At 38.1% G+C, this 18,561-nt stretch overlaps 1 protein-coding gene across 1 annotated transcript in view; it reads right to left on the bottom strand.

Moving 5' to 3' along the window:
* Nucleotides 1-15,046: 15,046 nt before the first annotated feature.
* The window catches only part of LOC140726596 (uncharacterized), a 45,321-nt gene continuing 41,806 nt past the window's right edge, over nt 15,047-18,561 (bottom strand). The window contains exons 5-7 of the mRNA XM_073043183.1: nt 15,933-16,042; nt 15,666-15,816; nt 15,047-15,577 (exon numbers count right to left, since the gene is read on the bottom strand). Of these exons, the coding sequence (XP_072899284.1) occupies nt 15,465-15,577; nt 15,666-15,816; nt 15,933-16,042 (374 nt within the window). The 3' untranslated portion in view covers nt 15,047-15,464. The remainder of the gene's footprint in view (nt 15,578-15,665; nt 15,817-15,932; nt 16,043-18,561) is intronic.

Consider the following 18,561-nt stretch of genomic DNA (forward strand, 5'->3'; position numbering starts at 1 on the left):
GGATGCAGCCTGATTTAGAGAGTATGCATTATGATCAGATATTAAGGGAGCTAGGGCTTTACTCTTTGGAGAGAAGGAGGATGAGAGGAGGCATGGTAGAGGTGTACAAGATATTAAGAGGAATAGACAGAGTGGACAGCCAGCACCTCTTCCCCAGGGCACCACTGCTCAGTACAAGAGGACATGGCTTTAAGGTAAGGGGAGGGAAGTTCAAGGGGGATGTTAGAGGAAGGTTTTTTACTCAGAGAGTGGTTGGTGTGTGGAATGCACGGCCTGAGTCAGTGGTAGAGGCAGATACACTAGTGAAGTTTAAGAGACTACTAGACAGGTATATGGAGGAATTTAAGGTGGGGTGTTATATGGGAGGCAGGGTTTGAGGTTCAGCACAACATTGTGAGCTGAAGGGCCTGTAATGTGCTGTACTATTCTATGTTCCATGTTCTATGTTCTATGATAGGTCGTCCCCACCAACAGTATCCAAAACGGTATACTTACTGTTGATGGGAATGGCCACAGGGGTGCTCTGCTCTTCCTGTCTATTCCCCTTCCCTCTCCTGACAGTCACCCAACTACCTGTCTCCTGACTCCTAGGGGTGACTATCTCCCTGAAACTCCTGTTAAAAATTTTTTAGAAAAGCATATAATTCAGATAATGGTAGTAGAATCATTTCAAGCATGTATAAGGGGTTGTCAAATCTTAAAACACATTTGACTTCATACATTAAAACAAAATGGGAGAAGGAAGGAGGGATAATTATATCTGAGGAAGAATGGACAACAATATGGAGATATCAATGGAAGTGTACCAGTTCATAGAAATGGAGGGAGTTTGGATGGAAAAACTTGATAAGATATTTTATTACACCCTCTCAGAAATCCCATTATGGTAGTAACCTCCCTGTTTGCTGGAGAAATTGTGGAAAATAAAATGCAAATCATTATCATATTTTTTGGGACTGCCCTGCTATCAAAAACTATTGGAGGGGGATACACAATGCCCTACAAGACATCTTTAAATGTGAAATACCCTTAGAGAGTAAGACCATATATTTTGGATATATACCTCAAGAATGGTTGAAAAGAGATAAATATTTAATGAATATATTGTTGGTGGCTGGTAAAAAGACTCTTACTAGGAAATGGTTATCACAGGAGAGCCCAACTTTAAATACATGGATGGAAATTACAATGGACATTTACAAAATGGAGAAGATAACAGCATCTGTTAATCATAACCTGGAATAATTTGATTCATACTGGGAAAAATGGTTTAACTACATAATGCCTCATAGGCCTGATTTTATTCTCACAAATCAATGAATCTGTTGTTAAAAAAAAGATCACTCCCTACTTGTACATAGTTCTTTCCTTTTGCTTGTTTTTTCTTTCCACTCTTTTCTATAAGTGTATACCTCAGATAAATACTTTGTGGAGATTTGTAATATATATGATTATATGATATATATGTACAATGTCTGAAATACATCTTATGGAAATGTTTGTTTGATGATGAACTTCAATAAAAAAATAAATTACAAAAAAAAGAAACTCCTGTCTATTTCTGCCTCTGCCTTCCGAATGATTCGAAGTTCATTCAGCTCCAGCTCTAGTTCCCTTACACGGTTTGTCAGGAGCTGCAGCTGGATGCACCTTTTGCAGGTGTAGTCATCAGGGACAGCTGTGTTCGCCCTGACTTCCCACATACTGCAAACGGAGCACTCAACTGCCCAAACTGCTGCCTCTATTACCTACTCCTAATATAATTAGATTAATTAAAGGAGCTTACCTGGCCTTACCTCACCTGGAGTGAAGCTCGTACTCAGCCTCTGCTTGCTATTTAAATTCTCCCGCTGCCTCACGGGCTGACTCTCATGCGCTTGTGCAGTCATGCCCCGTTCAAACCTCACCTCTGCCTGATTGAGCCAAAGCCGACCCACTCTGCCTCAGTGCACGACAACAGTGACCGCTGTATATGGTGGTCTTTCTTTTAAACCTTTGGCGTGCTACGTCATGTGCCTGTGCAGTCTAGCCTCTTTGCCCCAATCAGTTAAAAAAAAAGCTTCTCTCCGAGCTTCTTTTACCTTTTAAATAGCAGGGGCTCTGACAGAAATATTTCAAATGTCATTAGAAATGGGGATGGTGCCAGAGGATTGGCGTATTGCTCATGTGGTTCTATTGTTTAAAAAGGGTTCTCAGAGTAAACCTAGCAACTATAAGCCTGTCAGTTTGACGTCAGCGGTGGGTAAATTAATGGAAAGTATTCTCAGAGATGGTATATATAATTATCTGGATAGACAGGGTCTGATTAGGAACAGTCAGCATGGATTTGTGCGTGGAAGGTCATGTTTGACAAATCTTATTGAATTTTTTGAAGAGGTTACGAGGAACGTTGATGAGGGTAAAGCAGTGGATGTTGTCTATATGGACTTCAGTAAAGTCTTTGACAAGGTTTCACATGGAAGGTTAGTTAGGAAAGTTCAATCCTTAGGTATTAATATTGAAGTAGTGAAATGGATTCAACAGTGGCTGGATGGGAGATGCCAGAGAGTAGTGGTGGATAACTGTTTGTCAGGTTGGAGGCTGCTGCCTAGTGGTGTGCCTCAGGGATCTGTACTGGGTCCAATGTTGTTTGTCATATACATTAATGATCTGGATGATGGGGTGGTAAATTGGATTAGTAAGTATGCAGATGATACTAAGGTAGTATAATGAAGTAGGTTTTCAAAGCTTGCAGAGAGATTTAGGCCAGTTAGAAGAGTGGGCTGAACGATGGCGGATGAAGTTTAATGCTGATAAGTGTGAGGTGCTACATTTTGGTAGGAATAATCCAAATGGGACAAACATGGTAAATGGTAGGGCATTGAAGAATGCAGTAGAACAGAGTGATCTAGGAATAATGGTGCATAGTTCCCTGAAGGTGGAATCTCACTTGGATAGGGTGGTGAAGAAAGCTTTTGGTATGTTGGCCTTTATAAATCAGAGCATTGAGTATAGGAGTTGGGATGTAATGTTAAAACTGTACAAGGCATTGGTAAGGCCGAACTTGGAGTATTGTGTACAGTTCTGGTCACCGAATTATCAGGAAGATGTCAACAAAATACAGAGAGTACAGAGAAGATTTACTAGGATGTTGCCTGGGTTTCTGCACCTAAGTTACAGGGAAAGGTTGAAAAAGATAGGTCTTTATTCTTTGGAGTGTAGAAGGTTGAGGGGGGACTTGATAGAGGTATTTAAAATTACGAGGGAGATAGATAGAGTTGATGTGGATAGGCTTTTTCCATTGAGAATAGGGGAGATTCAAACAAGAGGACATGAGTGGAGAGTTAGGGGGCAAAAGTTTAAGGGTAACACGAGGGGAAATTTCTTTAATCAGAGAGTGGTAGCTGTGTGGAATGAGCTTCCAGTAGAAGTGGTAAAGGCAGGTTCGGTATTGTCATTTAAAGTAAAATTGGATAGGTATATGGACAGGAAAGGAATGGAGGGTTACGGGCTGAGTGCAGGTCAATGGGACTAGGTGAGAGTAAGTGTTCGGCACGGACTAGAAGGGCTGAGATGGCCTGTTTCCATGCTGTAGTTGTTATATGGTTATATATAACATGCCCAGTAAAACAGCATGAGGCGGGAAGGGAGCCGCTCGCCCACAAGCCAATGCTGCAGTTAATGTTAGCCGGGACCAAGCTAGCAAGAACTCTCCAGAAATGTCGCCAGCCAAAGAAGAAGACGAGCTTCCTCTTATTTGGCAGAAAATGTTAAACAAGCTCTTGCAGTCCTTCAATGAGCGGTTTGACAAGTTTAAGCACAGTTTCCAGAGTCGGTTGTCCGCCCAGCAAGTGCTTACTGGGAGACTGGTGAACACCGAAAATCAGACCGCCAACCATGAGCAGCGAATCCGTCTCATGGAAACTTCAGTCACCGAGCTGCAGCAAGAAAATAAAAGGCTGCGGGCCAAGCTTTCAGATCTAGAAGGGAGATCCAGACACAATAACATAAAGATTGTTGGTGTCCCAGAAGGTGAGGAGAAAGGAGGGCCAACTGAATTTGTCGCTAACATGTTCCCCAAACTGCTGGGGGATGATAACTTCACCAAGCCGGTCGTTATCGACAGAGCACACCGCTTACAATGGCCCAAACCACTGGAAGGCTTGAGGCCTCGTACAATAATTGCACAGGTGCATTTTGCACAGGAGAAAGCAAAGGTTCTGCGACTCGGGAGGCAACACTCAATGGATTACGGAGATCATCGAATGTTAATCTACCCCAACTACACCACGGAGGTTATGGAGCAACGGTGGAGTTTCCGTGAGGTGCTGCGACTGCTGAGAGAGAAGGAGGTCCGGCATTTGCTAAGTTTCCCGGCCAAGCTCCATGTTCATCAACAAGGGCAAGTAAAAGTATTCAGCAACCCAGTTGAAGCCAAGACTTTTGTAGACCAAAAACTTTGAAAGGCTATTTTTCACAACATAAATGAAGAGGGTCTAAACGTGCTCCGAGCAGACTTTAATTATGGCAGTTCTTTTTTCTATCCTCAATTTGTTCTTTACTATGCGTGCTAATGAGGAGCTGCTAGTTGAAGGTACTTTTCTCTGTCTTTGTCCAGCGGTCCCAGATTAGGATGAGGGCAACTCTGCTTCGTTTAGGGAAGCAATAGGTGGGGGTTTTGTTCATATTTTTGTTAGCTGTTCATGTTATTTTTTGTTGGTTTTTGCTGGCTGCCAGACTGAATGTTAAGTTTGCGTTTCTTTGTAATGCAAAAGGTACCACAAATGAATAATACTTTAAAGACTCCATATCGCTGGTCTCTTGGAATGTGCGCGGTTTAGGTCACCCAATAAAGCAAGGTAAAGTTTTCGCACATTTGAAGTCACTGAAATCTGACATTATATTCTTACAAGAAACTCACGTTAAAGCCACTCAGGGCTAATTGGATTTCACAGGTCTATCAGGCACCTTTCACTTCCAAAGCCAGAAATGTTGCCATTCTCTTCCGTAAGACTGTGCCTTTTCGTTTTCACTCATCCACAATTCATCCAAATGGCAGGTTTATAATTTTAACTGGGCATATCAATTCACTTCCCATTACACTGGTTAATGTTTATGGGCTGAACTCGGATGATCCAGGCTTTTTTCCATAAGGCGTTTGACTTGATCCCAGATAACAATTCAAACCACATATTGATTGGGGGTGACTTTAATTGCTACCTGGACCCGTATTTAGATAGGCTTTCCTCTGCCCCCCCCCACCCAATATTCTCACTGTGCAAACTCTTAACAATTTGATGAAGTCAAGGAAGGTGGTGGATATTTGAAGACTACAACACCCATCTGACTGTGATTATTCTTTTTATTCTCATGTACACAGATCATATACAGGTATAGATTATTTTTTAGTTGACTCTAGATTAATCTCTAATATTGATCACACCAAATATCACAGCATAATAATATCTGATCATAGTCCGGTCAATCTCAATCTTCAATTGTCCCTCCCTAAGCAAGTCTATAACTGGCACTTTAATCCCTTTTTGCTCAAGAATCAGGCATTTAAAGTATATATTCCGAAGCACATTTTGCAGTTCCTTGAGACCAACAACAATGGTGAGGTGAATGACTCAACACTCTAGGAAACACTTAAAGTGTATATCAGAGGACAAATTATTTCTTATGAAGCAACACTGAAAAGGGCTAAGCGAGGTAGATTGGAAGTGATTGAGAAAGATTTACTAGCAGCTGAACAGGCTTACAAAAACTCTTTGCTCCAATCAGATTATAATAACATTCTTAAATTAAAATACAAATACAATTCCATTCTAGGGGAGCAAATTGGCAACATACTACTTAAACTTAAACAGTGACATTTTGAGTTGGGTGACAAACCACAGAAGTTATTGGCAAGGCAGTTAAGAGGAGAATAAGCAAAACGAGCCATTTACAAAATAAAATCCAAATCTGGCTTGATGCTTACGGAATTAAAGGATATTAACAAATGATTTAGTGAGTTCTATTCAGAAATTTACACCTCCAAATCAACAGCCACACAGGAAGATTTTGATAAGTTTTTTGATCCGCTTTACTTCTCACAATTAGATGCAGCTTTCAGGGAGAAATTGGATTTGGATTTTTCGCTATCTGAGTTACAAGATGCCATCAAAGTATTTCCCACCAGTAAGGACCTGACGGGTTCGGGCCAGAGTTCTACAAAGCCTTCCGAGGTGTCCTTACACCGACTTTGCTGAGAATGGTTCGGGATACCTTTAAAAACAAGAGGCTCCCACCCTCTCTCAGTGAAGCAAATATCTGTGTTTTATTTAAAAAAGATAAAGATGAAACAGACCCTGGAAGCTATAGGCCTATTGCACTACTAAATTATGATCTGAAAATAATTACAAAAGTGTTAGCGAATCGGCTCGGTAAGCATATAGCAAATATCATTCACCCGGACCAAACGGGATTTATCCTTTTTGTAATGTTCACAAAATTCTCAATATTTGGTATGCCGATTATGGGAAAGATGATAGAGCTGATATACTGTCTCTAGATGCCCACAAGGCATTCAATATGATAGAGTGGCCCTATCTAATTGCAACACTCCAGAAGTTTGGATTCGGCGACACTTTTATAGAATGGGTTAAAATATTATATACCAATCCAAAATCCTCCATTTTCACAAATGGGGATAAATCCAATCTGTTCTCCCTGCAATGTGGTGTTTGCCAAGGGGACCCATTGTCCCCCCTGCTGTTTAACATAGCGCTGGAGCCCCTGGCAATTGGCATTAGGAGTCACCCACACATTAAAGGTATTAAGTGGGCAATATTGAGACCCGTGTGACCCTGTACGCAGACAAACTCCTTATTTGTCTAGCCGACCCAGCGGCCTCTATTCCCATCCTACTAGAATACATAAATTCCTTTGGGAGCATTTCTGGCTATACCATAAATTGGGGAAAGAGCGAATTCATGCCCTTAGTGGATCAATTTACTGAAGACTTCCTGAAAATATTGCCTTTTAGAGTAGAGAAGAACTGTTTCACCTATTTGGGGATTAAACTGACTAAAAATCCAAAGCATCTTTTCAAATTTAACTTTACAGAATCCTTAGAAAAACTCAGAACAAATATCGAGTCCTGGAGGATGCTGCCCTTATCCATGATTGGACAGGTAAATGCGATCAAAATGGTGACCCTACCCAGGTTTCTATATCTTTTTCAAAACCGGCCTATATACTTAAATGCATCCTTTTTTAAGAAACTTGACTCTATCATATTGCCCTTTGTGTGGGGCTATAAATCACACAAGATAGCTAAGGCTCACCTACACAAACCTCTTAAGAAGGGCGGTCTTGGTCTGCCAATTTTCAAACATTACTATTGGGCAGCTAACTCCAGGGCTCTTACACACTGGAAATGTTGAGGTGCTGAAACCGAAGGAAAACCTTCATGGCTACAGCTGGAAGCCTCTGTTGTTAAATGTTCTTCACTTCCTGCTCTTCTGTTTTCCACTTATGCCTCAACAAATAAGCTAATCCAACTAAACTTTAACTTAAAGAATTCTTTACGAATATTAAACCAGATAAAAGCGGCTCACCAAATTCCCAGTGTTTCCATACACATTTGTCAAAATCACTCATTTAAGCCTGGACAATTAGATGGGGTGTTTGCAGTCTGGAGAGAGAGGGGTATCAAAACTTTCTTAGATCTGTACATTGATGGCCAATTTGCATCATCCACACAATTAAGCACTAAGTTTAACCTTCCAAATTCACATTTTTTTGCTATCTCCAAGTTAGACACTATGTTAAGGAAAAGTGCCCACACTTCGAGCCTATTTCCATCACCCATCCCTTTTTTGAAAACCTGTTGCTCCCTCCAGACTCAAAACAGTTAATATCAAAATTTGTGAAATGCTTTACTCCTTTGGTTTCTACAGACTTTATTAGGGAAGCCTGGGCTAAGGACTTGAACTCAAAGTTATCAGCAGAACTTTGGGAGGAGGCAATGTCCCGGGTTCACTGCAGTTCTATTAATTCATGCTACAGGTTAATCCAGTACAAGGTGATGCATAGATTGCATTATTCAAAAACAAAACTGAATCGCATCTTCCCATCTGTGTCTCCTGATTGCGACAGGTGCCGCTCTGCTGAGGGCTCACTAGCACATCTTTTCTGGTTTTGCCTTACATTATACAACTTTTGGACTGCAATTTTTGAGTGGCTCTTAAAAGCCTATTCTAGAGACATTCAGCTCAATCACGACCTTGCCATCTTTGGATGTTCTGTAGTGACTCAAGAGTACATGGAATATATTTGAGAGAATATGGGGGCCTTTCTTGGCTCAGTGTCATATTACCTCACATACATAGTGACCTTGACCTGTCTCATCTCATAAGTGGGTGTGGTGCCTAGCCGGATTCCTTTATTCGTTTTATTTTACATTGCTTCCGTGATACCACTATTGTGTCAACTTTTTTTAAAAGTCTATTTATGTAATCTTGTAAATTGTCTGGCAGCCTTTTTGTTTTTGTTTTTGATTTGTTTTGTCTGTGCTCCATCTAGAGCTGTATCTCCTTTGTATTGTTTTGTATGTCTTCAATATTGTTTTGTCTTTGTAAAATTGAAAATTGTAAATCAAGTATTCAAAAAAAAACCTTTCCAACAGTTCTAGTAAGCCTGCCTGCTAGGATATTGGTCCCCCTAGGGTTCGGGTGTAATCTGAGCTTTTGTAAATGTTGTATCTTCCCCTGGAGATCCCAGTAATCCAGAAATCTGAAACCAGCCCCCTGCAATACTCCCTGAGCCACTCATTCATCTGTACTATTATCCTGTTCCTGCCCTGATCAGCATGTGGAACTGGGAGAAGTTCAGAGTCTTGAAAGTCCCTGAAAATCCCACTCTTCAGCCTCTTCCCTAACTCCCTAAACTCACTGCCCAGGACCTCTTCTCACTTCCTATTTATGTCTTTGGTGCCAATGTACACCACAACCTCTGGCTGTTCACCCCCTTTCTGCAGCTCTCTGTGGCATCCTGAACCCTAACACCTGGGAGGCAACACACCATCCTGGCTTCTCTTTCCTGGTCACAGAATCTCCTGTGTAATCTCCTAACTATCAAGTCTCTTACCATTATCAGTCTAGTTGACTTTACCTTTCCTGGCTGAGCCTCAGAGCCAGCTGCTGCTGCTGTAGATCATATTCCCCCCACCCCCCAGCAGTATCCAAAGTGTAGCTGAGGGGAATGGCCACTGGGGAACGCTGCAGTAGCTGCTTATTCCCCTTACTTCTCCTGGAGGTCACCAGTCTACGATCTGAAGCCTGCAGCCTGGATATAACCACCTCAATAAGAGACTCATCTGTAAAGTTTTCAGCCTCCTGGATGACCCTGACTACATCCAGCTCCAGTTCTAGTTCCAGTTCCTTGACCTTGTCAGCCATGAGCTGAAGTCAGGTGCACCTCCTGCGATGTAGTCATCTAAGTTGTTAGGCACCCTGAAGTCCCATATCCCACATTGCCTTAATTATCATCCTTTATGCACGGTCATATGTCAAAGTGAGTCTCGCAGCCCTTATACATACAGTACGTGCGAGAATGTGGAAAGGAGTGGTCTTGGAATTCTCAACAGTAACAGTGACTTTTGAGCAGACAGCTTCATATTGAACATTGTCAAGATTAGTGATTTGTAGTCCTCTGCAATCTGAACCTATCGGCTATATTAAAGCATTTGCAACTATTTTTGGCCAGAAATGCAAAACAAATGATTTGTCTCAGCTTTCCCAAAGCTCAGTGTGGCTTGAGCAAACATTAAATTCAGACTCTAGCTCCAGTATCTATCAAAGAAGCCAGCCATATGATTTCAACAAAGACACAGCGAGAGTTATGAATCCACACATTATCCTTACTAAGGATCTGCACTCCAGAACTCTGTCCCAGCTGGTTCAGTACAATGCCAACTTGGCACCTTCCTAACAACATAGAAGAATTAAATAAAAATAGAAATTGCTGGAAGTTCTCAGCAGGTAAGACAAAGTTAATGTTTCAGATCTTCAACATCTGCAGGATTAAGTTACAAAGAAAAAATAATAACTTGTATTAAGAGAGTATATTATCACAGTTAATATGTCACAAGCTTTATACACTGACTGAACTATGTATCAATTATTACCAATAATATTGTTAAAATATGGTAATTTCTAAAATCTAAACGTATTATGTTATTATATTTACTGTTCCATTTTCTTGATCTTTTTACTGCAAACACTCAATCTCCAACTACATTTCTCATGGACAGATCCTCCCACAGCCAGAGATTGAGTGATATAGAGTGATATCCTGGTTCTTCTCCCTGGTTTGTATTCTACCTACTTAAACAGACATTGTATTGTCCAACTCCGCACATTCAGGTTAGGCACTGAAGTTAGGCTCTGAATTTAATGTTGAGCTCTGAGACCAGCACCACTTAACATATCACCTGTAACTTCAAGCCAGCTGGTAAGAATTTGAGTGATGGTGTTGACTTTGTGAACACACATGGCTGGTGTTATTTATTGACTAAAATTAGCACATTGAGACAGTGTTGTCCTGGATTCTCTAGCAGCAACCTATTTAAGATCCGATCACTTTAGCAACACTGAGAAAGGTCAGCTTCAGTGTATTAAAGACTCTTTATTGCCTTGTTTGTGCAGAATGATTTTAGGTGAGTGATATCAAAAACTAACTTCAAGTCATTTAATATTTCTACTTCATGGGCTGACTCAAAACTACAAAAATGGTTGGAGTGTCATAACTTCTGGTTTCTCCTTGAACTTACTTCCCTCTTCTGGATTCATGAGTTAATCTTTTTTTTTAACCTTGTGTTAACTGTGATAAATATTGGCAATATGGATAAGATTATTAATTTTGTTTCTTGGAATACTAATGGTTTAAATCATCCGATCAAACGGAAAAAAAATTCAAAGTATTCCACAGAATGAATGCTAATATTATCTTTGTACAAGAGACTCATGGGAGGAAGGAGGATAGTCAATGCTTTTTTAGGTTTTGGAAGGACCAACAGTATCACTCGAATTCCCAAGCCAAAGTAAGAGGCGTTTCCATTTTTATAGATTCTTCAACCTCTTTTATACACTATGAAACAATTTCAGACCCACAAGGTAGATTTTTGCTTTTCACTGGTTCACTTTTTAATCAAAAAGTTGTTTTAGTTGATGTTTATGCTCCAAACACTGACTGTCCTGAATTTTTTAAGTGTTTATTTACATCCTTTCCTAATTTAAATGAGTACATGCTGATAATGGGTGTGGATGTTAACTGTTGCTTAAATCCTTCTATGGATAGATCTAAGCCCCCCCAGGTTCTTCCAAATAAATTGGCCTCTCTTATTAATTCCTTTATGGTTGTTTCTGGAATTTCTGAAATTTGGCAATTCATACACCCCAATGATAAAGAATTTTCATACTTTTCTCATGTTTATCATAATTATTCAAGGATTGACTACTTCTTTATTGATCATCGTTTACTTACAGATATTATTGATTGTAAATATGATTTCATTACCATTTCTGACCATGCACCTTTGAAGCTATCTATTAAGACAATGGATTCATCTTCTAATGCTAAATCTTGGATGTTGAACTCCACTTTATTGCAGGACTCAGACTTTCTTAACTTCATTAAACAACAAATTGATTTTTTCCCAACAAATTCTACAGAAGAGATCACTAGTATTATGGGACACTTTTAAAGCATTTATTCGCGGACAGATTATTTCATACTCTGCTGGAGTTAGGAAATGAACTAATACTGAAATATTAACATTGGTCGATAAAATTAAAGAAATTGATAAGATTTATTCAGTGACCCCCAGTAACGAACTTAATAAAAATAGAGTTGAACTTCAAATGGAGCATAATTTGTTACTATCCTCTTCGATTGAAAATTAGTTAATTAAATCTAGAATCCAATTTTATGTACATGAAGATAAATCTGGCAAATTATTGGCTAATCAATTGAAAACTGCTTTGGTTAAACGACAAATCACTAAGATTCATAAACGAGATGGCACTTTGATGATTGATCATAGAGAGATAAATAAAGCCTTTCAAGATTTTTATAATTCTTTATATCAACCAGAATTTGTTGAGGATTCTTCCATAATGGATGAATTTTTAAGAAAATTGAATATCCCGAAATTAACAACAGAAGATAGTGTACTTCTAGATGCACCTATTATGGAAACCAAAATAAAAGAGGCTATTTTTTCAATTAATTCAGGTAAAGCCCCTGGTCCGGATGGTTATACTGCAGAATTTTTAAAATCCTTTTCTTCTATACTCTCTCCTTGGCTTTGTAAAATTTTTAAAGATGCATTAACTGTAGGTAAATTACCACAATCTTTTTATGATGCCTTCATTTCTCTAATTCTTAAAAAAGATAAAGACCCCACTGAATGTGCCTATATCCTTGCTGAATATGGATTCTAAGATTTTTACCAAAATTTTGGCCACTAGATTAGAAAATATATTACCTTAAATTATCTCTGAAGACTAGACTGGATTTATTAAAAACTGTTATTCATCTTTTAATATCAGAAAATTAATTAGTATAATTTATATTCCTTCATCTAAAATACCACAACATGTCATTTCCTTAGATGCTGAAAAAGCGTTCGATAGAGTTGAATGGTCATATTTATTTAATACATTGCAGAATTTTAATTTTAGTTTGAAATTTATATCATGGATTAAATTAATATATTATAAACCTTTGGCTTCGGTTCTTACCAATAATCAGAGATCTCCTTTTTTCAGTTATCCCGTGGTACGAGGCAAGGCTGTCCTTTAAGTCCTCTATTATTTGACATTGTTTTGGAACCTTTAGCCATTGCCATTCGTGAATCACCTAATATTTTTGGTATTACCCGTGGGGAAGAGACATATAAGTTCTCATTATATGCTGATGATTTGTTACTATACATATCTGACCCTGAGAGATCTATTCCTGCTATTTCGTCCTTGCTTGCTCAGTTTAGTAGTTTTTCTGGTTACAAACTGAATTTTAATAGGAGTGAATTATTTCCATTAAATATGCAAGTTCCAATTTATAAACACTTACCATTTAAAATTGTTACAGATCATTTTACTTATTTGGGTATTAAAATTACCAAGAAACATAAGGATTTATTTAAAGTTAATTTTTTTACCTTTAATTGACCAAATCAAGCAACTTGTTACCAGGTGGTCCCCATTATCTATGTCATTGGTTGGTCGAATTAATGCTATTAAGATGATAGTATTACCCAAATTTTTATATTTATTCCAAGCATTACCAATTTTTATTCCTAAATTTTTTTTTAATATTATTGACTCCAAAATATCCTCGTATGTGTGGCAGAATAAAAATCCTAGATTAAGTAAAAAATATTTACAGAAGCCTAAGAAGGAGGGTGGTTTGGCTTTGCCAAACCTGAGATTTTACTATTGGACAGTTAATATTTGATATTTAATATTTTGGACACAAGAATCGATTATAACATCTTGCCCACAATGGGTAAACTTGGAATGTAAATCTGTACAAGACTTTTCATTGCTTTCTATTTTAGGATCTTCACTTCCTTTTGTTTTATCTAAATTGAATAAACAAATAACTAATCTTATAGTTAAACATACATTACGAATATGGTTTCAATTTCGTAAATTCTTTGGCTTGAATAAGTTTATCTTATTATATCTAACTTTTTTTTCAGCCCTCTTTTATGGATCAAGCCTTTGTATTATGGAAAACAAAAGGTATAACATGTTTTTGTGATCTATTTTTAAATAACAGTTTTATGTCCTTTGAACAGCTATCTAATAAATGTAATTTGCCTAAAACTCATTTTTTTAGATACTTGCAAGTTAGAAATTTCTTGATTAATATGTTACAGTTTTTTCCAAAATTATGTCCAATGGACATTACGGGAAAAAAAATAGCTCTGAATCCTTGCCAGAAGGGTTTAGTAGTGATCATTTATAATATGATCATGAAAATACAGCCAGAAGTATCAGAAAAAATTAAGAAGGAATGGGAAAAAGAACTTCATTGTCTTATAGCCACTGAGCAGTGGGAGAAAATTTTACAATTAGTCAATTCTTCTTCTATTTGTGCTAAACATGCCCTAATACAATTTAAGGTTGTACATAGAGCTCACATGTCCAAGGATAAACTTGCTCGATTTTATTCTTATGTTAATCCAACCTGTGACAGATGTCATTCTGAAATTCCTTCATTGACCCACATGTTTTGGTCTTGCCCTTGCTTGCAAAATTATTGGAAAGATTTTTTTGGTATTATTTCAACAGTTCTGAATATCAAATTGCAACCACATCCTATTACTGCAATTTTCGGTTTACCAATGGTGGATAATAGTTGCTTATCCCTCTCAGCTCGGCGGATGATTGCATTTGTTACATTAATGGCTAGAAGATCTATCCTATTGAACTGGAAAGAAATTAATCCTCCAACTATATTTCAGTGGTTTTCTCAAACTATTTCTTGTTTGAGTTTAGAAAAAATTAGAAGTGTTGTCTTTGATCCTTCAGTTAAATTTGAAGAAACTTGGAGACCATTCATTCAACATTTTCGTATGAGCTAAACTGACTTTTCCTAAACCTTACTTTTATTATCCTTAATTATTTGGATGGAGGTACGGAGTTATTGACGCTACTGTGTTTATTTGAGATAATGCAATGGCCCATGTTGGTTAGGTCTTTTTTTCTTTTTTTGGTTTTTTTTTCTTATTTACTCCATTTTTCATAATTACTATGAGTTTGGGAGGTTATTATATATGGATTATCATCTATTTGTATTTATACTTTAACCTATTAATTATGTACTCTCAAACTCTCTGTATTCATGTTTCATATATGTTTGTTTAAAATTAATAAAAAGATTTTTTTAAAATCACTTAATATTACTGCATACTACTAGAGATATCTACACAAATGCAGGCCATACAGAGAAGAACCTAAAATTTGGTAAATCCAGAAATGTGCTTCATTATGTCTAGTAATAAGCCTTTAATAAGTTAGCACCATATAGTAGACAATATGTTGCACAGCACAATAGTATAGTAATACAGCTACAAACAAATGAACAATATTTTAAAAAGGTGTTTGCCACAATGAGAGTGATACTACATCGCACCATTGCATAAGATCATTTTCTCCAGACTGTGATGATCCATTTTGTTTATGAATGTATAACTAATTTAAAAAAGAAACCAATTGTTGATGTTAAACAATTAAAACCACAGTTCAAACCATTTGACATATTACACATTAAAAACATGAAGAAACAATTCCAGCACAATTCTTTGTTTCTAGTTTTTATATTTCATTAAAGAGAATTATGCTCATACTAATAAACTTATTTTTATATTCCTCATTGTTTTATTCCAACAACAATAACCACTTTGCCTTTACTGCATTGGCCAACAGTTAGAGCAGTTCTATTGCCCCAAAAAATGTCCCATCACCAGTTAAGGCAATTTGTGCTTGAATTCGAGGTATCACAAGTTCAAGTTCATCTCCCGCTTCAAGTTTTGCAATACCTGATTGAAAAGAAATAGTTGATCAACAATTGTGACAGAAGCAAAGAATATGATAACCAAAAAGGTGAATAGCAAAACAAATCCTTACCAGCTGTGAAGCAAGAACTGTTTGGACAGCAGGCAGACATGTTTTGAATGCATCGAAATAGAATTACAGTACGTGGCTCATCACCCACACTGCTTGCCCTTCTTCTCTGGATAAAATGTCCCATTGTAAAAGTATTGTCTTTATACCAAACCTATTATTTTGAAACATAATAAATCAGTGTATCTGCTAGATCCTTCATTGTGACTCTTAGGATAAAAAAAATTACATCATATGTTGGCGATAAAAATATGATTCTGTTTAACCCACCTGACTGTACACCAGAAAGTAGCCAGCTTCTTTGACTGAGATCCTGTCACCTTCTTTGTCAAGAGCATTTCCTCTTTTCAAGCTGAGAATCCAAGGGATTGCTGTCACTTCTGCTGTACAATTTCAAATAAAACTCATGAGTGAATTTTGCGTCAGGTTTGCTTGTTTGTTTGAGAGAAAGCAAAAAATCTGAGGAAGATGCCACACTTTGTAGAGGAATTGCAATAGATCCCAATATTCCTTCTTAAAGCATAAACACAGTGTTTCAAGGCTCCCCCTCCTGATATTCAGCTTTGTAATCCCAGATGGAATGTCCACCTGTAGATGCTGGATGACATCTTCCATTATACTCCGATATGAAACACAAGTGTTATCCATCACATTCCTCTTTTTCTTTCAAAGACAAAAACATAATGTTCAGCCTCCTCTGCACTGGCCAAAAATCCCAACTGATCTCCTTTTACCCAAATGAATTGAAGCAAGGACAGTCAGGAAAGTATAAAGAGAGGAAGAAGAGTAGGAGGAACAAAGGGATTGCTCATTTTGTTGAGTCAACTGTAAATTACTGGTAGCTAAATAGTTATGGTTTAAGTTACATATTTATTAAAAGGTACTCAATAAGTGCAGCATATATAATCTAAAAGAGGCAGCACTCTGTAGCCATCTCAATTTTCAATTATAAAAACAACTAATTCAAATTCCTACAACGTGACACCTTGAGAAAATGTTGCTAACATGTTGGTGTAACTGTGGACAAGTATTTTGTGATCTCATGCCATAGGTTCTCAATCACTTGTAGACTTTCTAAAAATGAAATCTAGTTATAAGAAGAAATGAACATAAGAAAAGAGAGTAGGCCACTTGGCTCATCGTGCTTGCTGCATCATCTGTGAAACCCATAGTACTGTAGACATTCAGCACCACAAACCTCATTCACTCATGCTCCTCTGATTTCCTTTATGTATAAAAAAATGATGTCTATCTATCTATCTAGAAGAAATTCAGTGACTGAACCTTAACAGTCCTTTTGGATGGAGACCTCCAGAAATACTGTCTGAAGAAAATTTCTCCTGATTTCTTACCTGAATGACAAGCCCTTTATTTTGATTCTGGAGCTGCTGGCTGTAAGTACTACAACCACATGAAATATCATTTTGGTACCTTCCATGTGAAGCCCTGTAAGAATGTTGCTTGTCTCAATGAAATAATTTCTAATTCTGTAAACCCAGTCTGCTTAACAAGTTAGATAAACTAGCCCCACTCCCTCCATCCCTCTTCCAGGAATCAACCTGGTGACTGTTTAAAGGTAAATATTAAGGTAGGTGAGGAAACAATATGATGACTAGCAGCACTGGATCTTTATTCCCTGGAGTGCAGGAGAATGAGGGGTGACCTCAGAGAGATCTATAACATCGAGAAGAGTATGGATAAGGTTAAATCTGGTCTGCTCTCAGAACAATCCCATCAATTCTGTTAATTACATATTTCCATATTCACAAAACCTCTCCTACCCACATGCACGAGGTAATAACAGCTGTGAATTAAGCTCCCCATCAGTATGTCATTACAATGTGGCAGAAAACTACAGCACCCAGAGGAAAGCTACATAGTCAGAGAGAGAAGCTGTAAATACCAACAGAGGCACTGGAGCCCAAAATCAAACCTCAAATGTTTGAAGTATGAAGTAGCAGCATTATCCACTGTGGTACGGCACCACCATTTTCATGCACGGCCACTTTTTAACCAGACATAGAGAGGCAAATCGGCAAAATTGTTAATCCAGAAAGAAGTTATTTATTAAACCCTATGACAACCTCCTTATTTAAGGAAGGATTTACAAGTATTGGTGGTAGTCCAAAAGAGATCAACCAGGTTAATTCCTGAGGCAGCAAAGTTGCCCTACTAAGAGCAGCAACAATTGTCAGGCATCTGCACATAACCAAGAGCAAGAGAACAACTAAGGAGAGGGTAGGGCCTATCATGGGTAAAAGTGGGAATGTTCTTAGAATCAGAGAATGTTGGTGAGATCCTAAATAAGCACTTTGGTAAATAAGTACTTACTAAGGAGAATGATGTGGAGGATAATAAGATCATAGAACATAGAATGATACAGCACAGTACAGGCCCTTCAGCCCACAATGTTGTGCCGATCCATAAACCCTGCCTCCCATATAACCTTCCACCTTAAATTCCTCCATATACCTGTCTAGTAATCTCTTAAATTTTCCCAGTGTATCTGCCTCCACCACTGACTCAGGCAGTGCATTCCACACACCAACCTCTCTCTGAGTAAAAAACCTTACTCTAATATCCCCCTTGAACTTACCACCCCTTTCCTTAAAGCCATGTCCTCTTGTACTGAGCAGTGGTGCTCTGGGGAAGAGGCGCTGGCTGTCCACTCTATCTATTCCTCTTAATATCTTGTATAACTCCATCATGTCTCTTCTCATCCTCCTTCTCTCCAGAGAGTAAAGCCCTAGCTCCCTGTGTTACGTATCCCGTAACTGGATCACTTACTAGCAAAGATAGAGAGGTCCGATGAAGTCTGATGGCACTATCCTTTAGAAGTTTTTATTTATAAAGGGGCACAAAAGTAAGGTTAATACAAACATTCAGATAACATACGTCG

The sequence above is a fragment of the Hemitrygon akajei genome, chromosome 4 (genome assembly GCF_048418815.1).
Source record: "Hemitrygon akajei chromosome 4, sHemAka1.3, whole genome shotgun sequence".
Classification (NCBI taxonomy): Eukaryota; Metazoa; Chordata; class Chondrichthyes; order Myliobatiformes; family Dasyatidae; genus Hemitrygon; species Hemitrygon akajei.